A 24,588-nucleotide genomic window follows, 5' to 3' on the forward strand; every position below is an offset into this window, starting at 1 on the left:
TGTTTGATCCGTTTAACTTTTTAGCTGTAATTTTTTTTTTTTCTTGGTTTGTGAGTTTATTCCATTTTCTGATTCTTTTTCACATTTCATATTTGACTTTAAAAGAGGAATTAAAAAGGGAGAACATAATTTCCAATGCAAGAGTCATAAAAGGCTTGTAGGTCAGAACTGAGGAGAGATGGGTATGACTAAAATCTTTTGAGACGATGAGTTAGGCCCAGCCCAATTGTGAAGGAAGAGTAAACGTTATAAGAATGGGCCTCCACATTAGTTGAAATTAGGTTTAGGGAATTAGGCTTAGCCCAATAACGTGTCAACCCCGATCACATTCACTTCCCACCTGCAGCCAACTTGACACTAAACAGCAACCCACCACCACCTCACCATCCCTCAAGTGCATGGCTATGTTATGTAAACATGTTTTTTTTTTTTTTTCCCTGAGCATGTAAACAAGTTTTGATTGGTGATTTTACTCGTCCCATGAGATTATTGAGTAGGATCGTGATTACAAATATACTGAACATGCATACATTTAGTTCTGATACTATGTTAAATCATTACTTGTCCCAATAGCTTAATCTTATAAGAAATGATAAATTTAATTATTTAATTAATACTTTAATATTAACAAACATTGCACAGGATCTTCTTCGAATGCATGAGTAAAAACTCTGTAAAAGAGCTAGCTCCCTTGGTTCAAATGAAAAATTAACAATTAGATGATCAATAAGAACAAGACTTATTAAAGAAAGTGCACGCATAGTACAATAACAAAACAAGAATTCATAAACTAAAAGTCAAAAACACAATTTATTTGGGCAGAGGATCATATCAGGTCTCGAACAGTGATTCGATTGATAATAAAAGGGAAAATTTTCGGTTAAGTTCTTCGGGCTGCTTGGATGAGCTTTTTTAGTTTCATTTGTTAGCACCAACTGTGCTCTTAACAGCATCAGCAGCCCCTTGCGCCTTGGACTTCATCTCCTGACCACTCTGCAATAATATATATATATATATAGAACTCTATATGTAAGCAATCATTAGCAACAAAATGAGTTTATGTTAATATAATTATCAACTTAATTAGTTAAAACATTAATATTGTTGAACCTCTTGGAATGATTCCTTGGCACTTTGGGCAGCATTGCCGGTCTTCTCCATCATACCGCTTGCCTTTTCCTGCAATTCAAAACATGCATTATATATATATATATACACACATGAAGGGACGATACATCCATGCGTGCTATATATGTGGTATCATGCACGCATGCATGTTAACAGATGTACATGCATGAAGTATAACTCACCTCAACTTGGCCCTTGGTCTGGCCAGCTTGGTAACTCGCATTCTGGGATTGGTCCATATCTTAGTTTCTGTTTGGCAACTGAGCTGTGAATTTGGGTGATCGATGAGGCTCACAGTGTGAGGGAAAATTTAATTTATAGGATTTTCAAACCAATGCATGGCTTTGCACGTGTATGTTTATTGGGCATTAATTTTTGCCTTTGGACCAGGAGAGGAGCTGCTTTTGATGAGACTTATTATTCAATTAAGTTACGATTTTAGAGGGATATGGATCATAACTTTCCAAAAAAAAATTACCCATTCTACTAAAATATTCAGGGGAAATATAAATGTCAAAATCTTCTCTCAACAGCTATATAATTAATAAAAGAAGTTAAGATATTATGAGATTTAATTAAAAACCAAGCCAACCAATTTAAATTTTATTTAAAAATGAATTATTCAAGAATATATATGATTTGAATGACACGTATTATAGTTATCCTTTTGGATTTTTTCTGCTTTGTACATGCATTAAAATGGCAAAGACTTAAATGCACAAACAGGATTTTGGACCATTGACGAGATGATAGAGATTGGCATTTCAGTATAAATCAAATGGGAATTTCGCAGCAACACATGATTTTGAACCGTAGTTATATGCTGATGGAAGTTGATCAAACAATTCAAGCCGTCAACATCTCTTTAACAACTTCTGCCGGCCATTGCCACCCCAGCTGACTTTCTCTCTGTTGCTAGATTAATTAAAAACATGTACTAATTAGAACCTGGGCAAGTGGCTCAGGAAAAAAAATCTCCAAAAACCAAAAACAAAATTATGTATGTACGTCCCACAGAAAATCAAATGTGATGGGCGGAAAATATAGGCCGGGGAATCCGTGACTTTGTGAATTCCTGGTAAATTCATGAATAAATCTCGAGAGTTTTTCTCAAACCATATAAATCTTTTCAAATATTTACATAATAACAACTTCTCGAAAGAGTGAAAATGGAAAGACCATCGACATGATAATTGCGATTCTTATGAAACATTAATGGCAATGCAAGATGGCAGCGAAATATAATGTAGGAAAGCACGGTGCAATAAGGAGAATTAAGTTTAAATTCAAAAATGGTTTACAATTTTAAAAAAGGAAAAACCATTTTATGAAATAGAGCCCCTACTATCAGGTTCATCCTGATAATACTCTTTTTGTAGCCTCCAATTATTATGTGACACATCATCAATTTAAGAAAAATGTAAAAAATAAAAATGAGAACAATCACACCAAATGAGAGAAAAAAAAAAAAAAAACCCAAAGTTGGCAAGATCCAGGCTAGACCCACGGACCCATGCTGTGGGTCTCGCCAGACCCACGGGTCTGGCCAGCGGTGAATGCCTCAAACCCCGCCAGCCGTGACCCGCCTTAAAACTCGTTTCTAATGCCTTAAAACCTGTTTCTAATGCCTCAAAATCCGTTTCTAATACCTCAAAACCTGTTTCTAATGCCCCAAAATTCATTTATAATGCCTCAAAACCCGCTTCTAATGCCTCAAAACTCATTTCTAATGCCTAAAAAGTCGTTTATAATGCCTCAAAACTCGTTTTTGGACTCAAAACTAAAATCTAGAGGTGAAAGGTTAACCATTTAGGGATTTTATCACTCTAAAATCTAGTGTATTTTAGTCCAACTTATTTTTGTGCATTTTTTATGTTTTTGCTTATGTGTCGGTTTTTTATTGAGGGCTGTAAAAGGAGTGTAATCAGGATAGTCCTGATAAAAGGTTTTCTCTTTATGAAAATTAAAAAAGATTTTCTTAAGTGACAATTTCAACAAACTGATGATCTTCTATCAATCATTGTTAAAACAAAATTAAAATTCAAAAGTTTGTTGAAGTGAACATTATAAAATAATTGTAAGATAAAAATTTAATTTTTAGCATTATTCTTACTTTAAATATATTTTTTTATAAGAGTAATTCTAAAATTATAATTTTTATCTTATAACTATTTCACAATGATAGTATGCCAATTTTAATCATCTTAGAAAGAAGGTGGAGGCCCCAGTTGCTATAAGTTTAAAAAGTGTTGCACATTCTCCTCTCATTTTTCTTTCATCTTCTCACTTTTTAAAATTATTATTGGATTTGTGGGATCATATACGTGTGGAACTCATATAATCTTACAAATCCAATGATAATTTTAAAAAGTGAGAGAATGAGAGATAAACCCGAAGAATAAATGAAGCATTTTCCGCTCTGTTTTGAAGAAGATTTACTCCAACAACTCAATAATACTGAAAATCATTTCTCAAATGCTCAAAGATTATCGAACGTGCTATTCAGCCTAAGACAGATATATTTCAGAATAAACAAAATTGCATATAAGAACTGAAATTGGGATATTCACCCAATACAAGAAAGCTTCCTTTATAAAGCATCGCACGTTGACTTTTGACAAGTCGTATTTGTCAGCCTCCAGAGAGACTCCATCCAGGATCTCCCCTGTTCTACATGCGTAGACAATTTAGACGATGGTGTGGGACTAATATGGAGAACCCATTAGTCTACATGTTTGCAAATTCCCCCTCTCCGCTATTTGCAGGCAGTACGCCGATGTTTACGGTGCCTGAAGTGGCGCGTGGAGTGGAGCAGGGTTTTCCAGCTGATATATGGGCTCTAGCTTGGATGCAGAGTCATTGAAATAGCAGAGTTTGTGGTTGTGGGTGTTTTTCCTTTGAAACGACCTTAAATCTTAAAACGTTTCTCTACGATGAGTTAAAATATACAGAAAATTGAGTCTCCATGCATAATTATTATAATAATAATAATAATAAAAAGCTTTTCACTAAGACTAGCGGCCTTTGTACAATACACTCTCGCAAGTCATAATTCATGTAAATAAAAAAATTCAAGAAATAGTAAGAAACATCATGTTCTTGAATTCCTCGAAATCAAGTTGGCCGTCCAAGTTGGTGTCATAGACCCGAATCATGGTTCTACAATCCCGGCCGCTGCTGGCATCCCAAAGCTCGAGCCTTGACAACACATTCTGAAGCTCCTCGCAGGAAATGAAGCCATCGCCATTCAAATCGAACACTTTGAAAGCATTAACAAGGTCGCTCTCTTGATTCTCGTTCCCCTCCTCTACATCTTCGTTGCTGCCATTGTTTTGCTTATTCGATATGGAATCATAGAACAACAAGAAGCCATTAAAGTCGAGCCTTGTTTTTCCCGTTAGTGATTCCAGCTCGCCAAGGCTGAATTTGACGCCTGTTTTGTCAAGAAGCCAATTCAGCTCCTCGAGGCTCACGAGGCCATCTCCATTCTTGTCAAGATTCTCAAAAATCTGGTGCAAATCGCTGTTGTTGAGGATAGACATAATACCAAAGTTACCATATAGAGCCTGCTGCATGAATGAGAAAAATGGTTGGTGATTGAATATTGTATGTTAAGCGTAAGGTATATATATAGGCGAGATGAAATCTTGTCTTTTCTGGGTACGCCGTATGCAATAATATAGTACGGAAAATAAAACCAAGTGATATATTCATATTGCCGTCATTGATGGTCGGTTAGGAAGTTACGATGAACTTTCGTGGCAAGTATTTTGAAAGAGACGAACAGTCATCTTTTTCTCGTTTTCCAGTCAATTTCAGAAATAGAACTTTCTAGTCTATTTGATAACGCGTTTTTTCCGTGTATATATTAAGGGAATTTTCTTGTGTTAATCCTATGGATACTAACTACATATTTTCTTCATAATTAAAGAAATAAAAGAGCTTAATTAGGAAAAAAAAAAAAAAAAAAAGAGATAAAAGAAAAATAACAGAAAGATACATAGATGAAGTTATTTGTTCAACCTTTTGGACGAAGTAGAAGGTTGTTCACATAATGATGTGGGTTGAGTAATCATGAGGAGTGGCAAGAATGGAAGCATTCTCGCCAAGAAGAGGCGTAAGCGAGACAATTATATTTAATCAAATCATTGTTTACTTGCTCCCACTATGATAGTTTTACGTATGGGAAAGGAAATATTACGTCATTATTCCAAGTTTTAGGTAAGTATCAAATCATTTTTTAATATTCTAATTTTTACTATTAATTAACTCTATGTGATTTGTCTGAATTTCAAATAGATTTTTTTTTTTTTTTTGTCAATTTCTTAATAAAATTACTAAAAAATATAAGGTTAGGGATTTAATGGCTACCAAGAGGCAGAGAGGTAGAACTAAGGGGAGGGCAACGATTCCTCTATGAGGTTGTTAGGTGGAAGGGACTAGGGAGGGAGGAAAAGAGTGTAAGACAAGTTTACAAAAATGCATGGGTTATACCTAGCTTCCATTTTCTTTATTTATATTGACAAAGTTGACGTTAACTTGGAAATACTTTTCCGTTGACCAGTATTTTCCACTAGCACCAACAAAAAATGGGAAGTTTTACACCGAAATAAACGCAACCTAAATGATTAAATTCATGTATTCATATCATAAAACTTTTGAGATAAGTAACAATTTTTTTAACAAGTATAACGAAAATTTTAAGTAAAATTTTTTTAAGCGAAGAGAATGTGAAAACCTATTAATGGGTTAGATCCGACATGAAATTATACATTTGATAGAACTTCCATTAAAAATATAATGAAAATTTGGATTAAAGTATTAATTTTTCATAAGAGTAAAACTCATAGGAGTTCATCGACAAAATCAAAATTCAAAAGCTCAAAGATCAATGATTTGTAACTTGTTATATATATGCATAAAATTCGGAATAATAAGTAGGGTTTTTTTTTTTTTTTTTTTTGGTGACTTGGGGAGGATGAGTTAGTAAATGAAATATTAGAGTGGGCCTCCACTTTGATTTAGAGTAGTTGAAATTGGGTTAACGAAACTAGGCCTTGCCTAAGAGGTAGTCACATTCACTCCCACCACCAACCAATTTTTATACCCTTCAAGTTTGAAGAAACCATAACTTGACTCAATTCCAGCAGGGTATTAATGAAAATTTAAGGCGACTAATACTAATCAAGCATATGTGGAGATTTTCTATTACGGAGATTTGAACCCACGCCCCTAATACATGTCCTAACTACTTGAAAATTTCTTTGGGCCACTAAACCACCATCTTGATGGTTTAGCATGGTGTTTGTTTTTCATTTTTCTTTTTTTGCTAAGCAATAAATTAAAGAAAGGAAAACAATAAATGGAGCCCATTAAATGTAAATTAATCGCCCAATTTTACACCCAAAGTTTTCTCTCAAACGCGATATATATATATATATATATATATATATATATGTATGTGTATGTGTGTTGGTAAAATAAGTTAAACTACAAAGGATTTAACTAAAAATTAAGTCAATCATTTTTTTTTTCCTTAAAAAAAAAAGGGCACTCTTCAAACGAATTACTCAAAATATTTTTTGTGAAAGGGAATTATTCAAAATATGAGGATGAGTTGAATGACACGTTGTTGAAATATCACCATAAGTTCAGAAATTCTTAAAACATTGTTATATAATTTATTATAATTTTATTTTCATAAAGCAAATAAACGACTTGACTTTGTACATTAAAACGTACGGCGAACAGGATTGATGTGCAGCATGCACGAGATGACATAGATTGACATTTCAACGGGAATTTCTTCGCAGAAAGTTCCAAACAAAATCCCAGCCATTAATAAAATCTTTTTAACAACACTTTACCTGTCATTGCCACCCCAGCCGACTTTTTCTCTACAGGCAATAACCAAGAAAAGCATGGATCACAAGAAACTAATTAAACTAAACTAAAATAAAATAATCTTCCCATACATAAAATCTAATGCGATGGGCGGAAAACGGGAAAAGTCATGAGTAGAAGTTTTTTTTTGGAAGCTTATCAATCATTTGAAAATTTTCTTAGTTATTTATTTATTTATTTTTTTGAAGTCATAACATTTACGCAACAACAAATTTTCCAAATAGTACAAGTGGAAGACCATCCACATTCCACGTGATAAACTTTGCTGACTATTACAAAGTTTTCCCCCCAAATTAATTAAACGATAATGATCATTACCTATTTGGGATATACGTACGTACGTGAGAAAGAAAATGTAGCGTATACTTAATTATATAATAACCTTTTTTTTTTTTCTTCTTCTTTTAATGGATGTAATATATATATATATCATGAGTGATTTTCCAAATATTTTAGTCGACGATCATAGGGTATGAAAAAAAATGTTAAGGGAGATATTTGGAATATATGCGGTGGACTTTGGCTATATGTTTTGTTTGTGACTAGAAATTGTGTTGTACTAGAGGAAAGATTTCAAGTGATAATGGACCTTTGGCGTCTAACATATTAGTAGGATATATGTGAGATTGTTGTATATATATATTTTTTATTATTTTTTGTTGTGGATTGGCATTGTCATTTTATTTTTGGGTTCATAACGGGTTGAACTATTTTGTGAACTTAGGAAGTTTGTACTCTTGCCCAATATATAAGTGGAGTTAGCTGATTAGACTTCATTATGTCAATCAGTGAAGTTTTAGGGTTGAGATAATTAATAGTTTCTTTCCACACAGAAAACAATATTGTTTTATACGAGTAATGCTAAACGTCTCTCTCGTGTTCCCCCCAAACTGATGTGATTTTTAAAATGATCATTAAATCAAAATTTAATAATGGTATATCACAAATTTAATAGTAATTTTAAAAATTACATCAATTTTAGGGGTCAAACACAAGAAAGACATAAAGATGACGTTTAGCATTGCTATGTTTTCTACGCTTAGGGCATCCACCGGAAAAACATCATGTAAGAAATGAGAAAAACTTATCCTCAAACAAGAAATGGCCAAACATACTTGATTACACATGCTATGAAGAGCAGAAGTTAATTTATTAATAATTTCTTTGTTAATTTGTTTCCAAATAAATTCTTATTTCATCTAAAATGAAATTAATAATGATATATTATATTATGATTCCACCAAATAAATCAAGAAATAGTACTAAGAAACATCATGTTCTTGAACTCCTCGAAATCAAGTTGGCCGTCCAAGTTGGTGTCATAGACGCCAATCATAGCTCTACAATCCCGGCCGCTGCTGGTATCCCAAAGCTCCAGCCTTGACAGCACATTCTGAAGCTCCTCGCAAGAAATGAAGCCATCGCCATTCAAATCAAACACCTTGAATACATTAACAAGGTCGTTCTCTTCATTCTCATCTTCATCGCCGCCATTGTTCTGCTTTGATATGGAATCACAGAAGAACAAGAACTCATTAAAGTTGAACCTTGATTTTCCTGCTACGGATTCGAGCTCGCCAAGGCTGAATTTGACGCCCGTTTTCTCAAGAAGCCAATTGAGCTCCTCCAGGCTCACAAGGCCATCTCCATTCTTGTCAAGATTCTCAAAAATCTGGTGCAAGTCGTTGGTGTTGAGGAGAGACATAATGCCAAGGTTACCATAAAGAACCTGCATGAATGAGAAATGAAAAAAAAAAAAAAAAAAAAATTGTGTTAGAATATAGAAGGGTTGAGACAATCAAAAAAATACTTTTAATAAAGTAAAAAATACAAAATATAATAAGCAGCATTCAAATCCAAAACTCAATACACTCGAAACTAGTTGACTCGTGCAAGAAATTTTCTACTTATTAATCTAATTTTCTTAGTAAGCTCTATATATTTCTCTGAGCACTCAGTCAGTACTGAAAAAGAAAAATAAAAAGAAAAAAAAGGTATATGTTAGGGCTTCACGGTAGGCTAGCACTATAAGAGGTGACACTAATTGACATATCCATGAAGTAAACACGTGAGGTGGGGATTTGGCTAAAAGTCGGCTAGGGGCAAACCCATTAGTACTTTTCCCATACCAAGAGGAAAGCCAACAATAAAGGCTATTAAAGACAACCCTTTTTTTTTTTTTTTTTTTGAAGGGGAAATTATTTTAGTCTCATTAATTGATGAAAGATCATGAGTATAAAATACTTACATTACAGAACAAAAGCTCTGAAAAATTATAGTCGAAGCTACAAAGTTATAAGTTATAGATACATAAATAACAATTTGACATTCAAGACCTATTTATGACATTGAAATCCGCTAACACATGACTAATTTTCAGTTATAACAACAGGTCTGCTCCAGATAGACTCAATCTGATACATAGGTAGCAACATCCTCCTGCCGAAACTCATTCTCGTCAACTCGCAAGCTAGGAAATTATTCATATCCACAACCCAACAGGCTAGGACCACAAAATACAGGGAAAACAGAAAAACATGGAAAAATAAAAAAACACAAAAGCCCACAAAATACTACCAGAGGAAGATTGCCGGATGATTCTAGCCAGAGCATGAAAAAACCACACGCAGGCTCATTCAAGTCATGATCCATTGCGGGGTTGTTGGAATCAGAAGCGGTAGGTGTCGTTGGAAGCAGGCGGGGCCAGTGCGCGCGGTGGAGGGGCGCGAGTTTAGGTGGGTCTGACAGGGGGACGTAAATCGAGGTTTGAACAGTTCGATCCAAGAGCCCCATCAACCCCGAAAAAAGACACGGCAAAAATGGTGGACGGCACACCCTGCGTGGTGGTGCTTGAGCTTGTAACAAAAGAAAAAAGGGGGGGGGGGGGGGGGGTGAGAGTGGGGGGTCGCGCTTGAGCTTCAACAAGAAGACCTAGCGCCGCATAGCTGTCCCCCCCTCCCTCCCCCGGCTATTAAAAACTGTTGAGAAGGATTGTTTGCAATGAAATAATAATCCCATTTTTTTACTTATTATAAATGTTGATTCAAGAGTTGATAGAAATAGATAGTACCACATTAACTCATTGGTATTATAGTGTGATAGGAAATGAATATGTAGCATGACGGGTTACATACAAAATGGTATAAAAAGAAACCAAATAATAAATATTATGGTGATAGGATGGTCACGAAAGTTAGGAAGAAAGTTAGAGTTTTGAAAAAGACGTTAATCATATTCGCCTTGCTATTAAACATGCAGTGGTAGAACTGTAGAAGGCTTCAATAACATAATTTTTACCGTTCTCAACCGAGATTGTCCTCAAGATTAAGTAATTGAACCATTCATTGCTAAAGCCTACTAGCTCCTAAGCCTCATACCTTGTAATCTATTTATAAAGTTCACCGCAATGCCAATTAACCTATGCATGATTTAGTTAGATGGACCACCTCTTCTAATTTTAGTGAATGCATTCTTATTTCATCCCCGCGATTGTAGTTTCCATTAATGATCTCAACACTGCGATGCTAATTAACCTACATATGATTTAGCTAGATGGACCGCATCTTTTAATTTTAGTGAATGCATTCTCATTTCATCTATTCCCACAATAGTATAGCTTCCATTAATGATCTCAACACTACAGTACTAATTAACCTATGTATGATTTAGCCAGATGGACCGCCTCTTCTAACTTTAGTGAATGCATTCTCATCTCATCCATTCACAAGATAGATAGTGTAGTTTCCATTAATGATCTCAACACCCTAGTCTAGTTTTTTATTGTGTCCCTTTTTTTTAATTAGTTTATTTGTGTTATATTTTCTCAGAAAAAAAGAAAAAAGAAAAAAAAGAATGAAATTGTTATCGGGCTCATAAACTATTTTCCTTTTTCCCCATTTCCATCAAAGCAACATAGCACCTAACGGAACATCATCATCCCTTCCTTTCCCTTTCTCCCCAATCCCTGTCCTTTTCATTCCCACAAAATGGCAACTCCAGTTTATCTGGAAACAAATTTATACTCTGAAGAACATGAAAAACATAACTGCTATAGAAAGCAAATAAAAAAGACAAAACATAGCACTTTCCATTTGGGGCATTTATTCCATGAATCCTTAAAATCACATGGACAAATGTTTTATAAAAATTGTTCAATTTACTTTATACGTACACATTGTTCAGGTTGCTGGAAACAACCTGAATAAATAGTCACTGGTATGTTTTCTGCTTCTTAACGAATGTAACATAAATCTTCCTTATAAATGCCAAATTATAAGTCATTGAACAACTACTTGAGAAGTAAATACAAACTTTTGTGTGCTCATAAAAAATAATATATATATATATATATATATATTTTTAAAAAAAGAACACAAACTTTTATCCACTAAGCAAATACAAAAAAATCTATAAACTATTATTACATTTCTTATTCCTTGTTAACGAGGCACACTTGCATGCACACACGGTCTCTAAAAGTTTCATGTGTTCTTTAAACATGTAAGAAGCACATTTTTTATTTATTTATTAATGCTATTAAAAAAACATGTGCTTCTCACATGTTAAGGGGCCTATGACACTTTTAGAGAGGAAATTTCTGTCCAAACCTCTTATAAACACACCAAGGGCAACTCATTTATGCACCAAAATTGAATCATTTCTCACTATCTTGAAAATGAAAAATTAGAAATCTTTGTAAAAAAAAATTGAAAAGTAAAAACCATGCAAAATTTTTACCTGACGGCTTAGATATCATTATTTCACAAAACATTTTCAGACCCAAGTTAAGGTAAATAAATAAGGTACTAAATAAAGAAAAAATCATTTCTGGCTTGAGACAAGATATGACAATTCTCCGGAGTTCACATTCAAGGGTTCAAGCAAAACTTGCCAGGCTCGGAGTAATTCTTTTCAAGCTGCTCTATTTTGTTGATTTTGAAACCCCTGATCCTAAGTTCCTCAGGCACTGAAGCATCTTTGTGATCAACATTTTCGAGGATCCAACCTTTATTCTGCACTGAACCTCGTACTTTTACCTATTTAAAAAGCTCATGTTATTGAAACATACATAATCATATGGTTAAAGGTATACATTTTCAAACAAAACCAAAGATTGAGATAATTAACAAAATTAAACTAATCTAAATAAACAAAAAATATGACACCAACATTGGAAAACAAATGAGATGAACAGGAACTAAATTGTAATGAGAGGATATGCAAATAGTTTCTCATATGAAGTTTTGGAGGAAAAATTTAAGAACAAATAGTTAGAAAAGACTAGGTTTTGAAAGAGCTAGCATACACCAACACGTTAAATATATGTGGAATTCAGGAATTTAGCATAAAATAGGCGATATTTGCAACATTCATGATTAAAAAAGACAATTTTTGAAAAACTTTAACTAGACACATGGAAATTGATTTATGTTCACAAGGTAAAAGAAGTAGAGCATATAATTTTAAACTGTCAAGGAAAAAGAAAAGAAAGAAAACACTAAATTTTGCCACATCACAATCTGCACGTATCAGCTTGTCTTGGCTTACTTCTGCATCATCAATAGCTTCGATGAGAAGAGCTCCATCCAAGGAGAGATCCTCAAGAAAGATGTTACGGCCCTTAATGGCCATAGTTGACCTCTGAGAAAAAGCACAATTTCCAGAAACTTTTCTTTTGACTTCTGCAAAAGTCAGACCCCATTTGGGCTTCCATGCAATACGAGGCCACACTTCTACCTCTTGCCCATTGAACACCTGTAGTACTGGATCGCTAACTTGGGCACCAGCCTGGCAGAACAGAAAAAGGGAAAACCCAATAATTCAATTAGCAGAGAGAGAGGCAGTTCAAATTTGTGCATTATTATTGAGGCAGTTCCAAATTACCGACAACTGAACTAGTCTCATGTCAAATCCACCAGAGCATAATAAGAATAAAAACTATGTACACCTTTATATACACATGTTTTCCCTTTACAAGCACATAGATTCTAATGTGGAACTGGAAGTACTAGTTGCACTCAGTTATGGCATAGTAAAATGTCTGGAATGGTTTATGTTTGTTCACATCGCTCACAGAAGTGCAGTTCAAATAAAAGAAAATGCATCAACCGTCTTATAAAGCATGCATGGATATGAATTTAGGGGATAGTAAGTAGGCCATGGTTTTGGTTTTGGCCATTTGAAAAGGTAACCGAGATTATTCAGTAAAATAGGACACAAGGAACTTGGAATCGTTGCAGTGTGTGAATCTGTGCTAATTTAAAAGACCAACTACAAGTTGGAAGGCTTGCCCAAAAAGTGCATGGAGACAAATCTCATCATATGGGGTTAAAGAACCAAAAAAAAAAAAATCCAAATGAAATTTGCATATCGAAGAATTCATATATAAATTAGATAAGTCACATGCATATAGACGTTTACATATACTCAATATGAAGACCAAAACAAACCCATTTTAGAGTTTCTATACCAATAAGATTTAAGACGAGAAATCTTTATCATCCATCACAATTTCAACTATTTCTCGTTCTGTATGATTTAAATTATTTCTATATATAATCAGCAAATAGACTCTATGGAGACCCTCAGGTCACTGATCCAATTGGAGAAGCTCTCTTGTTCTTTGGCTTTTCTGAGTACAAGTTGGACGTCCTCTTACCCAGTCAGTAACGATATATCTTTGATCATAACCAGTGGTTTATAACGGGGAGCACTAAACATGCCTCTAAAAAGTATGCATGTATTGATGAGCCGACAGAAGTGTAAAGGTAGGATGAGAATATCTAGTTTATAGTTATACTAAGCATGCATGCCAATAGGCAAGATAGCTTCCTGTGGCTTTCATGGGGAAGAAGTTACTTTTCAAAGAGTTTGAATGCACATATTCCTTCGACCTTTCCAGCTTAATTCAACAATCTCAGCAGCATCCCGATTTATAATGCGCAAAAGTTTGTACGGGATTAAAATATTCTTTACCTCTCTAAGAATAAGGCTGTTCGCACGATAGATGGCTATTTCTCCAGAAGTTGCGCTATGATATGGATTTCCTTTTGGTACCTTTAATTAAAATCAAGCAAATGATCAGAAATTAAATCAAACCAAACTGAAACCCGAATTTATATTTAACCTCAACATTGTAAGATAGTTGTGGGATGAAAATATTGTTTCTAGCGTCACTCTTTAACTAATAATCATAGAATGAAATATCATATGAAATAAAATAGAGGCAAATAAATACCATTGATATTTACAGCCCAAGGTTTCCGGGTGGACTTATAAAGACAAAAACAGAAATACATGCATAAATATCAATAAGTAATAATCTAAATGGGAACCCGATACATCCATCCAATAGAAATAAATGAGTGATTTACTGATTGAAGCTCAATGGATATCAGATTTATAACCACATAGATACATAACCTAGAAGATAAAGGACAGGTGTCCATTATCTATAGAAGAAACAAGAAATATTTCATCATAAAACACGTCTTTTCCTAATAGGCTTGAGCTACCGGGCTTCCTTGTTAAATGTGTTGCTATAGCAGTTCTTGCAGCCATCTAGACTCAACAACTAAATCTAAGTATCTTTGATGGCACGATCTAACATAACATGATTGAAGATCACACGCAGTGGAAACTTTGGCAAGACCAAGTGAAGTAACTATAACTACCCTGTCAACAATTATGTATAAGGCAAATGTCTGTTATAGATAAAATAATTTTCAAGACAGTTTAGACCATGATTTAGACAATGGAAGTGTACTCCTGAACATGAATTTCCATATGATGGGCAAAACCTCCATTTTTTCGAACAAAATCACAGGGTGATCCCACTAAAACATCACATTGTTTAGCACTTGATCTCTGAGGAGCTCTTGCATGAAGGAGATAAATTGACCATATGGTAAAATATATGAAAAAAATGTCTTTTCAGCCATGGAAAAAGGGGGGTAGTCTGTTTTATTCTAAGGCATAAATTTATTAGTTCAAACATCATAAAATCATCATCCTATCAATCAAGGAAATGCCCCTACAACATGAGTTTTTGAAAAACTACACTCTCGTAAGATTAACTTGTCTGACTTGGAAAGAAACTCCATTAGTTTTTAAGAAGCCTCCAGAATAACACTCTAGAACTGACTCCAAAGAAAAGCCAAAGGATTTTCATGATTTTCTTACCTTAGCAGCATCCTCAGGGTTGTTCTTTACAGGTGCATAAGCAAGCCATGCATCCATCACCTGATCATCACAGTACAACTACTAAGCAAACAATGAGAGCAACAATAATAGAAATGTCTTAATAGCATATGCTATCACAAACAAAAAAAATTTGAAGAAATTTTATTAGAAAGCATTAAAAAGACCAAGCCATCTCAACTTCTAAGACTCAAGGAAAAGAAATTCAGATTTTGAGTGGCTTTAACTTGCTGAAAACTCATTTCCTCACTCAGGGAAGCATAAATTACCGTAAATCCGACCCTTGCTGATGCAGGCAAAGTTTTTGGATAGTCTTGCATCATACACTCAAGTCGAGTTGAGGATTTAAATGAATTTTTGCTGGCATCTTTGTATCTGTAGTAAGATTGAATAGAATGGATGATATTGTAAAGCAAAAAGCAGAACTAGCACGTGTTGCAGTATTACACACACACATATAGGAGTCCGTTGACAAAAAGTTCTCTCCATGCCAACTTGCTTGCTAAACATCAAGCCCATCATAAATCAAAAGGTAGTGCATCTCTATAGTGCTGAAAATTGACAATTATTTATATAAACAAGTTTTGATAAGTAGTTATTTATATAAACAAGTCGGAGTTTATGGATAGAATAGCTATTGGAAATGTATTGATTTGATATTTGGCATACTCAGAGAAAACAAAGTATGATTTACCATGTGTTTGCAAAAATATACTACAAAAAGTTAGAAGAGATTGTGTAAAACTAAGCTAATTTTAGAAAGATATAATCTGATCCATGCTTTGGATTCTTTAACAGTTTTTCCAACATAAATAAACAATCACACTGAATCTAACTCTTATTGCCTGCAAGGGAACCCAAAATGAAAGCAGCTTCATATTTAATGTTCTTCTACGCTATAATTGCTTCATTCCCTTCTGCGAGCAAAATAATTCAAGAACCGTTGACATTTCTCCAAGGCTAGTGGGTCAAAACAACCAAATAGAAAATTTATAATTTAATTTACATGTGGATGTGACTCACCCATTCAACCAATTAGCCAGATGAATTATTTTTACCATATCGAATCAGTAAAAGTTCTGAAGGCCACATTGTCCTACTGGAGGTCTATAGTGTATTTAGAGGGGAGGGGGGATTCACAAATAAAAAACAATTAAAAAGATAAAAATGAATTTTCTTTTGAAAAACTTGATTACTGAAAGTTAAGCACATAGTAGTTTCAAGGTTAAGAAATATAGAGGAGGCTTACTTTGGGTTAACAAACTCCTTTATAGAACCTCTTGTTTTTGTGAGCTCCCCAATGTAGGGATCAATTTCCAAAATCAACTGAAAAAAGAAAAATACAAGTCAAGCCTAATCATATAACAGCTTTGTTAAATAGAATGTGCAATATATCAAAATCTAACTAAAATGCAAAATCCAAGATGTACAATATTATTTAATCTAAAGTCAATTTGATGATACCCCAAATGTACCAAGAAAATTTTGGTAATTTCCGTTGAAAATGAAAGAATAAATGTTTCTAGGATTAGTAATTCATCAATAAATCAAAGTAAAAGAATACTCGACCTTTTCTAAACTTTTCATATAATTTTCAGTAGAGCATCCAACTCAAAAGTTTAAGTTAGTATGTGAGAATACAAAAAAGTACTTTTGCACATAATCAAGCATAAACCCAGCCGATGACGATTCCTTACAATCCCCTCTCACGTTCAAAACCGAGACCAAGGTCAAGGGGTCCATTGACCCAACCAAAACAAAGATATCAGGCTTGACATGTAAAATCCAAGAACAAACAAATAAATTGGTCTCCAACGTTGGGATAGTTTGAAAATTAATACCATTCCTCCTTACCAAATTCCGTGAGACACCACTCCACTATACCAAATTCCACCCCCTTTCCCTGGTCTTCTATTATGTTGGGGAAAGTTTGAAAATTAATTATGAGAATTGCATCAGTGGCTGAAAATTCAGCAAATTTTCCATTACACCTAGCAGCACTCAATTTAACTGTATGAATGACTTACTTGAACAAACTAAAGCATAAATTTGATAGGGCTAATATAAGAGACAGCATCCTATTTTATTGGAGTTGATGAGTTTGTTCCAGAAGCTTACTTGATTTATATTCCCTGGGAAAGGAGAATAGCCGGTCTCATCATTAACATCTCCCCCATCATGTCCAGTTGCTCTAAGCAAAGGATCAAGCTGATTGTATTCCACATTGATCACCATCGCCCTCCCTGGAGCAATTTAATTTGTAGATGAATGATATTAAAGACTAGAATAGAAACAATATTGTCCATGTGGACACCAGAGCAAATATGAATCTATCATGTTTTACAATGTTGTAGTTTGCATGAACGGTTTAGAGAAAAGGTAGAGGCTCGTCACATAGCTACCTCACACATCTTATTACATAGATTTTGATAAATATAACAATGACCAATACCCTCAACCCTAATAACTCTCACAAACCCTAATAACTCTTTTAACACTCCTCTGCATAAAGATCATATAAGCCTAGCTTGGAAGAAACAAGCAAACGAAAAACATACTCTAATATACACCAAAAGACTTCGGTGTTGAAAAGTTTTACAACCCAAGTTTTTATCTCCAAATAAGGCAAATTTCTAAGACCTAACAATGAGCAACAAATTGCTAATATAAACGTTAATTTGACAAGTGAAAGATGCCTCATGCATAATTATTCAATTCAAAGCACTTGGTTCTCAGTGGCAAGAAGGGAAGATTCTAAAATGGTGTTTAGCTGTCATAATAGAATAAATAGAATAATATGAATCTCAAACATTCTGTCTTGAAATCCTCATCAAATTTCTTCTTGCCATGTGATTTGTCATAACAAAAAATCTAAAATGTAGGCAGATTGAGTGATTTTAACATATTCATCAAGGATCCGTCACCAACATATCGGTGACTCAAGTCAGATTAAATCTCCTAACAGGGACATATGATTTTTAAGTCTTGTGAATCAGATAAAATCTTGATTGCCGTGCCAGCAGCTATAATATGCATCGGCGAATTGCAATTTAATTCACATCAGTTGATTGTTTCATGGTGTCATACTAATCAATGAGATGATAAATATCAATGGCTAAGGGGTAGCAAATAACAGTTTTCTGAATGCCACATACCAAAAGAGGGGTATTGACAGCAGGAACTTATGCATATATGGACATAGACTGGCATTTTCTTTCTTTTTGTATGTTTATAGCAACATCTTACTACGAACTACCACAAGTATCTGAATTGATGGCTCAAATGACATAACTGGGAGTTTTAGGCCAAAAGGGGATGCAAGTTGGACAGGGAAGCTAAGATTATTGGGAAGAACCACGATTCTGGAAAACACCACTTCTTCAGATCATATATTTTAGTTCATTTAAAGAATCCTAAGAAAATTCTAAATATATTATTCAGCTAAAAGGCTCTACTAATGATTCAATTTGGCTATGTTAGGGTGTGAATGGTATGTGCGAAACAGTAGAAATCATTAATCCAGGCTAACACGCCCTCTCATTTGCGTAGTACAAACGCCATACCAGCAAATGATAGTAAGCATTTTACAGGTATATATTTTTCCAAGAACATAAATAGAAGCTTCTTACTGATACATATGATGTACTTTTAGGCAAGTTATATTAATTCTGTCTGAATTGAAAATCCTGCATAATATTTAATGATTGTTACCAATGTAACAGCAAGCATCAAGCCAATCAACCTTCAGAAGCAAGTCAGTAGTAATGATTTTTTAATATACGTCCAAATTTATTCATATGAATTATTGAGTGCAACAACATTCAAAACTCAGTCACTGTAGTAAATGAACAGCAGAATGGACAAAAGTTTCAGAAAGCTCCACACAAATAACTTCCAGATAACAACAGCCATGAAGCAAGTTGACAATTGTGAACTACAAGCAATGAAAATAAGTGTTCATTAAAATGAAAAATACCATCAGGATGAGTAAGTTTGGTGATTCCTCCAATTGCTTCTTTTGCTTTACGTGGAACAGCAAGAGAGTTAACATGATATTGTCTGGTAGCACTTACACCAAGAGCTGCTGGAATTGCCTTCACGCAAACAAGTAAACAATGATGAGCATGTTGATTTTGCAACCGAGCACAGCTCTAAAATAGTAAGACATATATAGACAAAACAACGAAACATTGAAGCAACTAACCTTGAATAATAGTCCATTTGTATCTTGGAAGAACAGAACCCATCTCAAACCAGCAGCATGCCTGAAATAATCATGATGCACTATCAAAATCATGAAAGTCCATTTTGCCAGGCTAAATTTGAAATGAAAGCATATCATGTGACATTATAACTGTATCCACTACTATGAATTTCCAAAGGTAGCTTTAAAATTTAAGGAAAAAGCTACAATCAATGTTGATCAAAAGATTGTAAACCTATCAATTATACTTCAGATAGGGGCTTACTAAATAAACAGATAACTAGATGGTGTAAATTGTTATTATTTTTTACCTCACCAAGAGAACAGCCATTAGCTTTAGTTTTACTAAGAAGACCAAAGGTTTTCAAGTGTTTAACCAGTATGAGATGTGTGTGGAAGGATACACACATTAAGAGCTCATAGTTGTACACAAACAAGCAGACCAAGATCAGCGATAACAAATATAAAGTGAAACATAATGATGAACTCATAAGCATAAGAAATTCCAGAAATTGAGTGAGATTTTAAGAATTACCAAGCTTTCAGAAGGCCACTAGAAAAAAGAAGTGAATGCACATCACCATGGCCATGAGGTTTTGTCTGTCACAAAGAGAAAAGGGTCAAGCGAACAGATATGCAATGAAGTTCCACGGTGAAAGAGATCACAGTGACCTTGAAATATCAACAGATTTGAGTTGATGTCAACGACTAAATTATCATGTACACTAGATGCAATGGCTACCTGAATTCTGTATTTGTTATTGGGGTCAACTGCAAGCCTGGCATCATTATCAGACAAGCATGCAACTTTTTCCTGAAATAATGGTAAAGTTAGCATTTCTATGAAGCCATTTCACAACTTACTGAGCTTTCCCAATAAGACATCACCGGCCAGTCAAATACCTGCTTTAGAAGTTTTACTTGCGTAGGTTCCATCCCAAAATAAGAATTTGATTCTAACAGCTGTATAGTACGTGCATGTGTGTCATCTGATGTCATTATAACAAAAGGAATTTGTGCTTGACAATCACCTACAAAAATAAAAGCAACGCTATTACTTTAAACAAAACGGAAAACATTTTTTTTTTTTAGGAATAATAATAATATTATTGAAAGAAAGGGGCAAAGCTTTTGAACACAAAGAGTATACAAGAGAGCTACACCCTATAGACTTCTACAATCTAAAGAATTAATCAGATCTACCAGATTCACTTAGCTGTCATTCTCATTCCATTCCATCTTTCTATAAGAACTTTTGCCGGAAAAGGGATAGCCACTTTTCCCAGAAGAAATGACTTATCAATCCTCAAATTTCTAGAAGTAGCCTCCTTTGCATGTTTTCTATCTAGGCAACATTCATAAGGTGGAACATTTCATTAAAAGAAATGGGTCACTCTGAAGCATTTCGTGGTGTAAAAATCAAACTCAAATTTTCAGCTGCCAAGTGACTGTTCATCTGCTTCTTACATTTGCATCTGTTTTTTAAAGTCTCAAGTTCCTTGGTCTCACATAACGCAGCTATGTCCTTGCAGTCAACAGAATTCTCTTGAAGAGGGAGAACTACGAGGGAAAGGAAAATAATTTTACAATATCAAGGCATGCAAGAAGATGGTACAAGAACCTGTTCTCTTCCTAGAGGCACCTTAACTTTTTATCTAATAGGGTTTTAGAATACACCAACGTAAGAATTCGAAATAAATCTTTTTGCAGTGAAGATTTCATATTACTGAATGATAAAACATGGTCCATGACAAATCACAAAAAACTGACAGTAAATTACCAAGATAACATCCAAAGCAGTCTCTAGATTTTACATGACGATAAGCATTGGGTGATAACAAACCTTGTGTCAGTCTACAGCTATCTTCTTGAAGAGCCAGAATAGACTCGATGTAATACTGTAAGAAACATGTCCCCGTAGTGGTCTCTGCTGGAAGAGCCACCTGTAAGTTTTTTTTTAGGTTATGGGAACCAATTTTGAGAAAAACGTGGGCAAATAAGTCATCAGCCTCACTTAGATGTCTGTCATATTAACTACAAAATCTAAGTTTCATGTAAGGTCACATGCATCTGCTAATCCAGAGGTGGTATCAAATACACACATTAGCAACAAATTTGAAAATAAATAATTAAGAAAGCTATATGCCAACCATGACTGATTTCAACGGAGTATTGTGTCAAGAAACATGTCCATACCAATGAGGATTCAATAAGATACAAATGCATTTGTAGGATGCTTTAAATTGCTTGAAATTGGGGACGAGAAAATCAAGTAATATCATATGGCCCACTACAATTTATACCAAGGGATAAACTAGTGAGAGATTCTAATTGAAGATATTACAAGAAAAAAGAAATAGGTTAAATAGAAGACAAATCAAGGCTAGAAAAAAAAAATCAAAATCAAAATCAAAATCATGAAATTTAATAATATTGATAGGCCAAATTGTTACCAAATTATGTTGGTTGTCTAGATTGATGAAATTTAATAATATTGAGATCCACCAAAGAATCAAAATCACATATAATCAAGAATTAGTCACCTTTATTCCATTGTATCCTAGGCGTTCCCCTAGCCCTCCTGCAACAAGAACAAATGCTGCTTTTTGGGCTTCTCTGACGCCTGCCTCCTCAAAATTGATAAAGTCGTTGTCACCAAAAGTCAAAACCTCTCCTTTTGGAACCTGCAAAATTATTTGATCATGTATCGACCAAGTTTTAATATTCTGTAGAAAAATAGAGACTGATAGGCTCAGCATATCTTACCAAGAATCTGTATCATGTTTGTATGGATGAGTTACACATGGTGAAGATTGAGGATATATGGTATTGCCCCAAACAAAAAGAACCCATACATATGAATGGGATTTGGCGCATTGCGCTTTTTTTTTTATATATACAATATTACTTATATAAAAAAAAAAAAAAAAAAAAAAGAAAAAAAAAAAAAGAAAAGAATGGGATTGCCTAAAATGCTCCAAGCAATTATTTTTTTTCATTGTTTAGCTGACTAAATTAAGTCAGCAACAATAATCACAAAACCTACGTATCTCTTTGTTTTTACTGGCATCAAGAAATAATTTGGACAAAATGAAAAGAGCCCTTCCAACAACACACTATCTGCTTTGATAACCAATTTGGCCATATCAGATTAAAAGTGGTTTTTCAAAAGAGGGAGACAATTGACCAACCAGGGAATAGAAGATAGAAGGCTCACTAAAGTAACTAAACTTAAACTTAATTTAATGGGAAAGTAATATAACTACAACTTTCAACAGTAGATGCCAAGAACGACTGGTCCCAATTCTGGCTTATCTACTGTTGGGGTTATGGACATACTTAAAAAGTAAAAATAATGCCACAACACCAAATGCTTGAGTGCAAAGGTATACTGACTTTTAAATATACCAAACACCAATATTTCAATTAGATGATAAGCACTGAGTTGGATCGTGAAGTTAGCAACACTAAGATACCATAATGTCAAACTTGCATTTGTTTGCAGGTCTCTGTACAAATAGTATGATGCATTTATGACACCTAGGAATTAGTTTAGCAGAATAAATGTTTTCCTTGTCCCTATTTACATTGAAGGCCTCGTGAAATGTAAGATTAATTCAGGTCATAAGTTTGTAAGCATGAGATATGTATTCACTTACAGAAGGAGTGAAGCCATCAAATGGGTTCCTTCCTGCTTTTGAATCTGCTAAAAGTTCCCTGGCAGTTTTAATATAAGATGTCAAGCCCCCAGGATAGCTTGAATTAAGACGAGCCACCTGGAATAAAATTGCAATCAGAAGAAGAAATGGAAAGCCAAATATATAGTTTAAAATTAATCAAGCATCTAAAGAAATATAGTTAAGACCACAATACCAAAAAAAAAAAAAAAATCGCACATTTATAAAATCAGATCAACCAAACAGAACAGAACAAAAGAAAAAACAAATTCCACATAAAAAAGCGAAATCTCCATCCAATCCAATCCAAAATTCAAATACCATAAGAAATCCAGAAAAAAGAAAAAAAAAAAAAAAAAAAAAAAAAAAAAAAAAAAAACCCGAACCTGCTCAAAAAAACCTTTCTTTTCCTCGTCATCGACACCGGGCTCAGCCCAATGCTCGAACAAGTGACTCTGTCCCATCTCCAACAGCATCCTCGCCAACTCAATCTGCCACATCGCCACCATTCCCAATTAAAACCAACCAATTCACCAGAATCACACTCAACAACACAATTCGTATATACACACACGTATACGCACCTGTTCCGCAGAGAGAAGGTGGAGGTTCTTCTGCAAATTAGGAGCGGAGGCGGCAAAATCGGGATGTATGCCGAGCTTGGAGAGGCTCTCGGTGGTGGACTCGAGGGCTGTTGAAGCCATTATCGCAGAGATCTTGCGGTGCGGTCGGTGAGAGCGTGAAATTTATAAGGAATGGTGGTGGTAGTAGTAATAGAGATGAAGTTTACGTAGACAGCCGGAACCTCGTTTTGGTGGTGTGGATCTGAGCCAAGATAGAGAGATTAGAGAGTGTTTTTAAATAGTTCCGTAACCGAATAATGGCGTGGCTGACATGGCTTCTGGTTTGCCTACATCAGCATTGCAAGCAGTTGCGGGACAACGATTGCAATGCTGAGTGACGTTGAAAAACAGCCATCTGGTGGGTGCTAAACTTTTCTTTGATTCTGATGATTGAATATTTGATAATAATTATCTGACACATCACCTTTATACCCACCTTTTTTTTTTCTTTTGTCGTGACTGTTGAACTAACCTAAAACAGTGGGCGTTGAACCAAGCTTTGTTAAGCATATGCTTGGCCACGTGCAAACAACCATATTCCTTTTTTACTTAAAAAAAAAAAAAGCATATTCCTTTGTTATCTTTTCTTTTCTAAAGTTTATTGATCGATGCTTTTTTTCACACTAACGTCGCAATGATGGTTGTGATTACTTGAGATACGGAGAAGAATTAGAAAGTCAAATAAATAAATTTAGAAAAAAATTTAAATTAATGTGGCAAGAGTTTTCAAATAAAAAAAAATACAATTTTCTTTATTTTGTTTATCACTCACAGTTTGTCATGTCATTTTAAAAAAAATTCTGGGTTCATTTGTTTGGTTCTCTAGCACTTCCCTTAAATAGGTTACATTCAC

At 34.4% G+C, this 24,588-nt stretch overlaps 3 protein-coding genes and 1 pseudogene across 3 annotated transcripts; all 4 read right to left on the reverse strand.

Annotated features, from left to right (window-relative positions):
* Positions 1 to 918: 918 nt before the first annotated feature.
* On the reverse strand, positions 919 to 1,393 carry LOC148584734 (uncharacterized). Its single transcript, XM_088518618.1, has 3 exons — positions 1,311 to 1,393; positions 1,111 to 1,179; positions 919 to 993 (listed from the first exon to the last, which is right to left on the reverse strand). Exons 1-3 carry the CDS (start codon positions 1,365 to 1,367, stop codon positions 919 to 921), a joined length of 201 nt encoding a protein of 66 aa, XP_088374744.1. The 5' UTR covers positions 1,368 to 1,393.
* A 2,760-nt stretch (positions 1,394 to 4,153) lies between these two features.
* LOC132185799 (putative calcium-binding protein CML44) lies at positions 4,154 to 5,172 on the reverse strand. Its single transcript, XM_059599592.2, has 2 exons — positions 5,152 to 5,172; positions 4,154 to 4,697 (listed from the first exon to the last, which is right to left on the reverse strand). The coding sequence occupies exon 2, from the start codon at positions 4,668 to 4,670 to the stop codon at positions 4,200 to 4,202; it is 471 nt and encodes a 156-aa protein (XP_059455575.1). The 5' UTR covers positions 4,671 to 4,697; positions 5,152 to 5,172; the 3' UTR covers positions 4,154 to 4,199.
* A 3,109-nt stretch (positions 5,173 to 8,281) lies between these two features.
* LOC132185879 (putative calcium-binding protein CML44 pseudogene) lies at positions 8,282 to 8,767 on the reverse strand (annotated as a pseudogene).
* A 2,934-nt stretch (positions 8,768 to 11,701) lies between these two features.
* USP (UDP-sugar pyrophosphorylase) lies at positions 11,702 to 24,086 on the reverse strand. The gene is made up of 17 exons (XM_059599625.2): positions 23,697 to 24,086; positions 23,499 to 23,603; positions 23,095 to 23,211; positions 21,979 to 22,119; positions 21,279 to 21,378; positions 20,339 to 20,466; positions 20,178 to 20,249; positions 19,971 to 20,035; positions 19,436 to 19,496; positions 19,208 to 19,325; positions 17,350 to 17,474; positions 16,481 to 16,557; positions 15,501 to 15,606; positions 15,214 to 15,273; positions 14,008 to 14,088; positions 12,580 to 12,819; positions 11,702 to 12,068 (listed from the first exon to the last, which is right to left on the reverse strand). Exons 1-17 carry the CDS (start codon positions 23,814 to 23,816, stop codon positions 11,901 to 11,903), a joined length of 1,884 nt encoding a protein of 627 aa, XP_059455608.1. The 5' UTR covers positions 23,817 to 24,086; the 3' UTR covers positions 11,702 to 11,900.
* Between the last annotated feature and the right edge of the window lie 502 nt (positions 24,087 to 24,588).

This window comes from Corylus avellana, chromosome 7, assembly GCF_965113065.1.
Source record: "Corylus avellana chromosome 7, dhCorAvel1.hap1.2, whole genome shotgun sequence".
Lineage (NCBI taxonomy): Eukaryota > Viridiplantae > Streptophyta > Magnoliopsida > Fagales > Betulaceae > Corylus > Corylus avellana.

Excerpts from the sequence above, each read along its gene's own strand:
- USP (XM_059599625.2), bottom strand. The coding sequence starts at position 23,816 with ATGGCTTCAACAGCCCTCGAGTCCACCACCGAGAGCCTCTCCAAGCTC. Across the intron at positions 15,274-15,500 it reads CAGCAAGGGTCGGATTTACG|GTGATGGATGCATGGCTTGC; the intron begins GTAATTTATGCT and ends TGTGATGATCAG. Across the intron at positions 12,820-14,007 it reads ACAGCCTTATTCTTAGAGAG|GCTGGTGCCCAAGTTAGCGA; the intron begins GTAAAGAATATT and ends CTGTTCTGCCAG.
- LOC132185799 (XM_059599592.2), bottom strand. The coding sequence starts at position 4,670 with ATGTCTATCCTCAACAACAGCGATTTGCACCAGATTTTTGAGAATCTT.
- LOC148584734 (XM_088518618.1), bottom strand. The coding sequence starts at position 1,367 with ATGGACCAATCCCAGAATGCGAGTTACCAAGCTGGCCAGACCAAGGGC. Across the intron at positions 1,180-1,310 it reads AGACCAAGGGCCAAGTTGAG|GAAAAGGCAAGCGGTATGAT; the intron begins GTGAGTTATACT and ends TTTGAATTGCAG. Across the intron at positions 994-1,110 it reads CCAAGGAATCATTCCAAGAG|AGTGGTCAGGAGATGAAGTC; the intron begins GTTCAACAATAT and ends ATATTATTGCAG.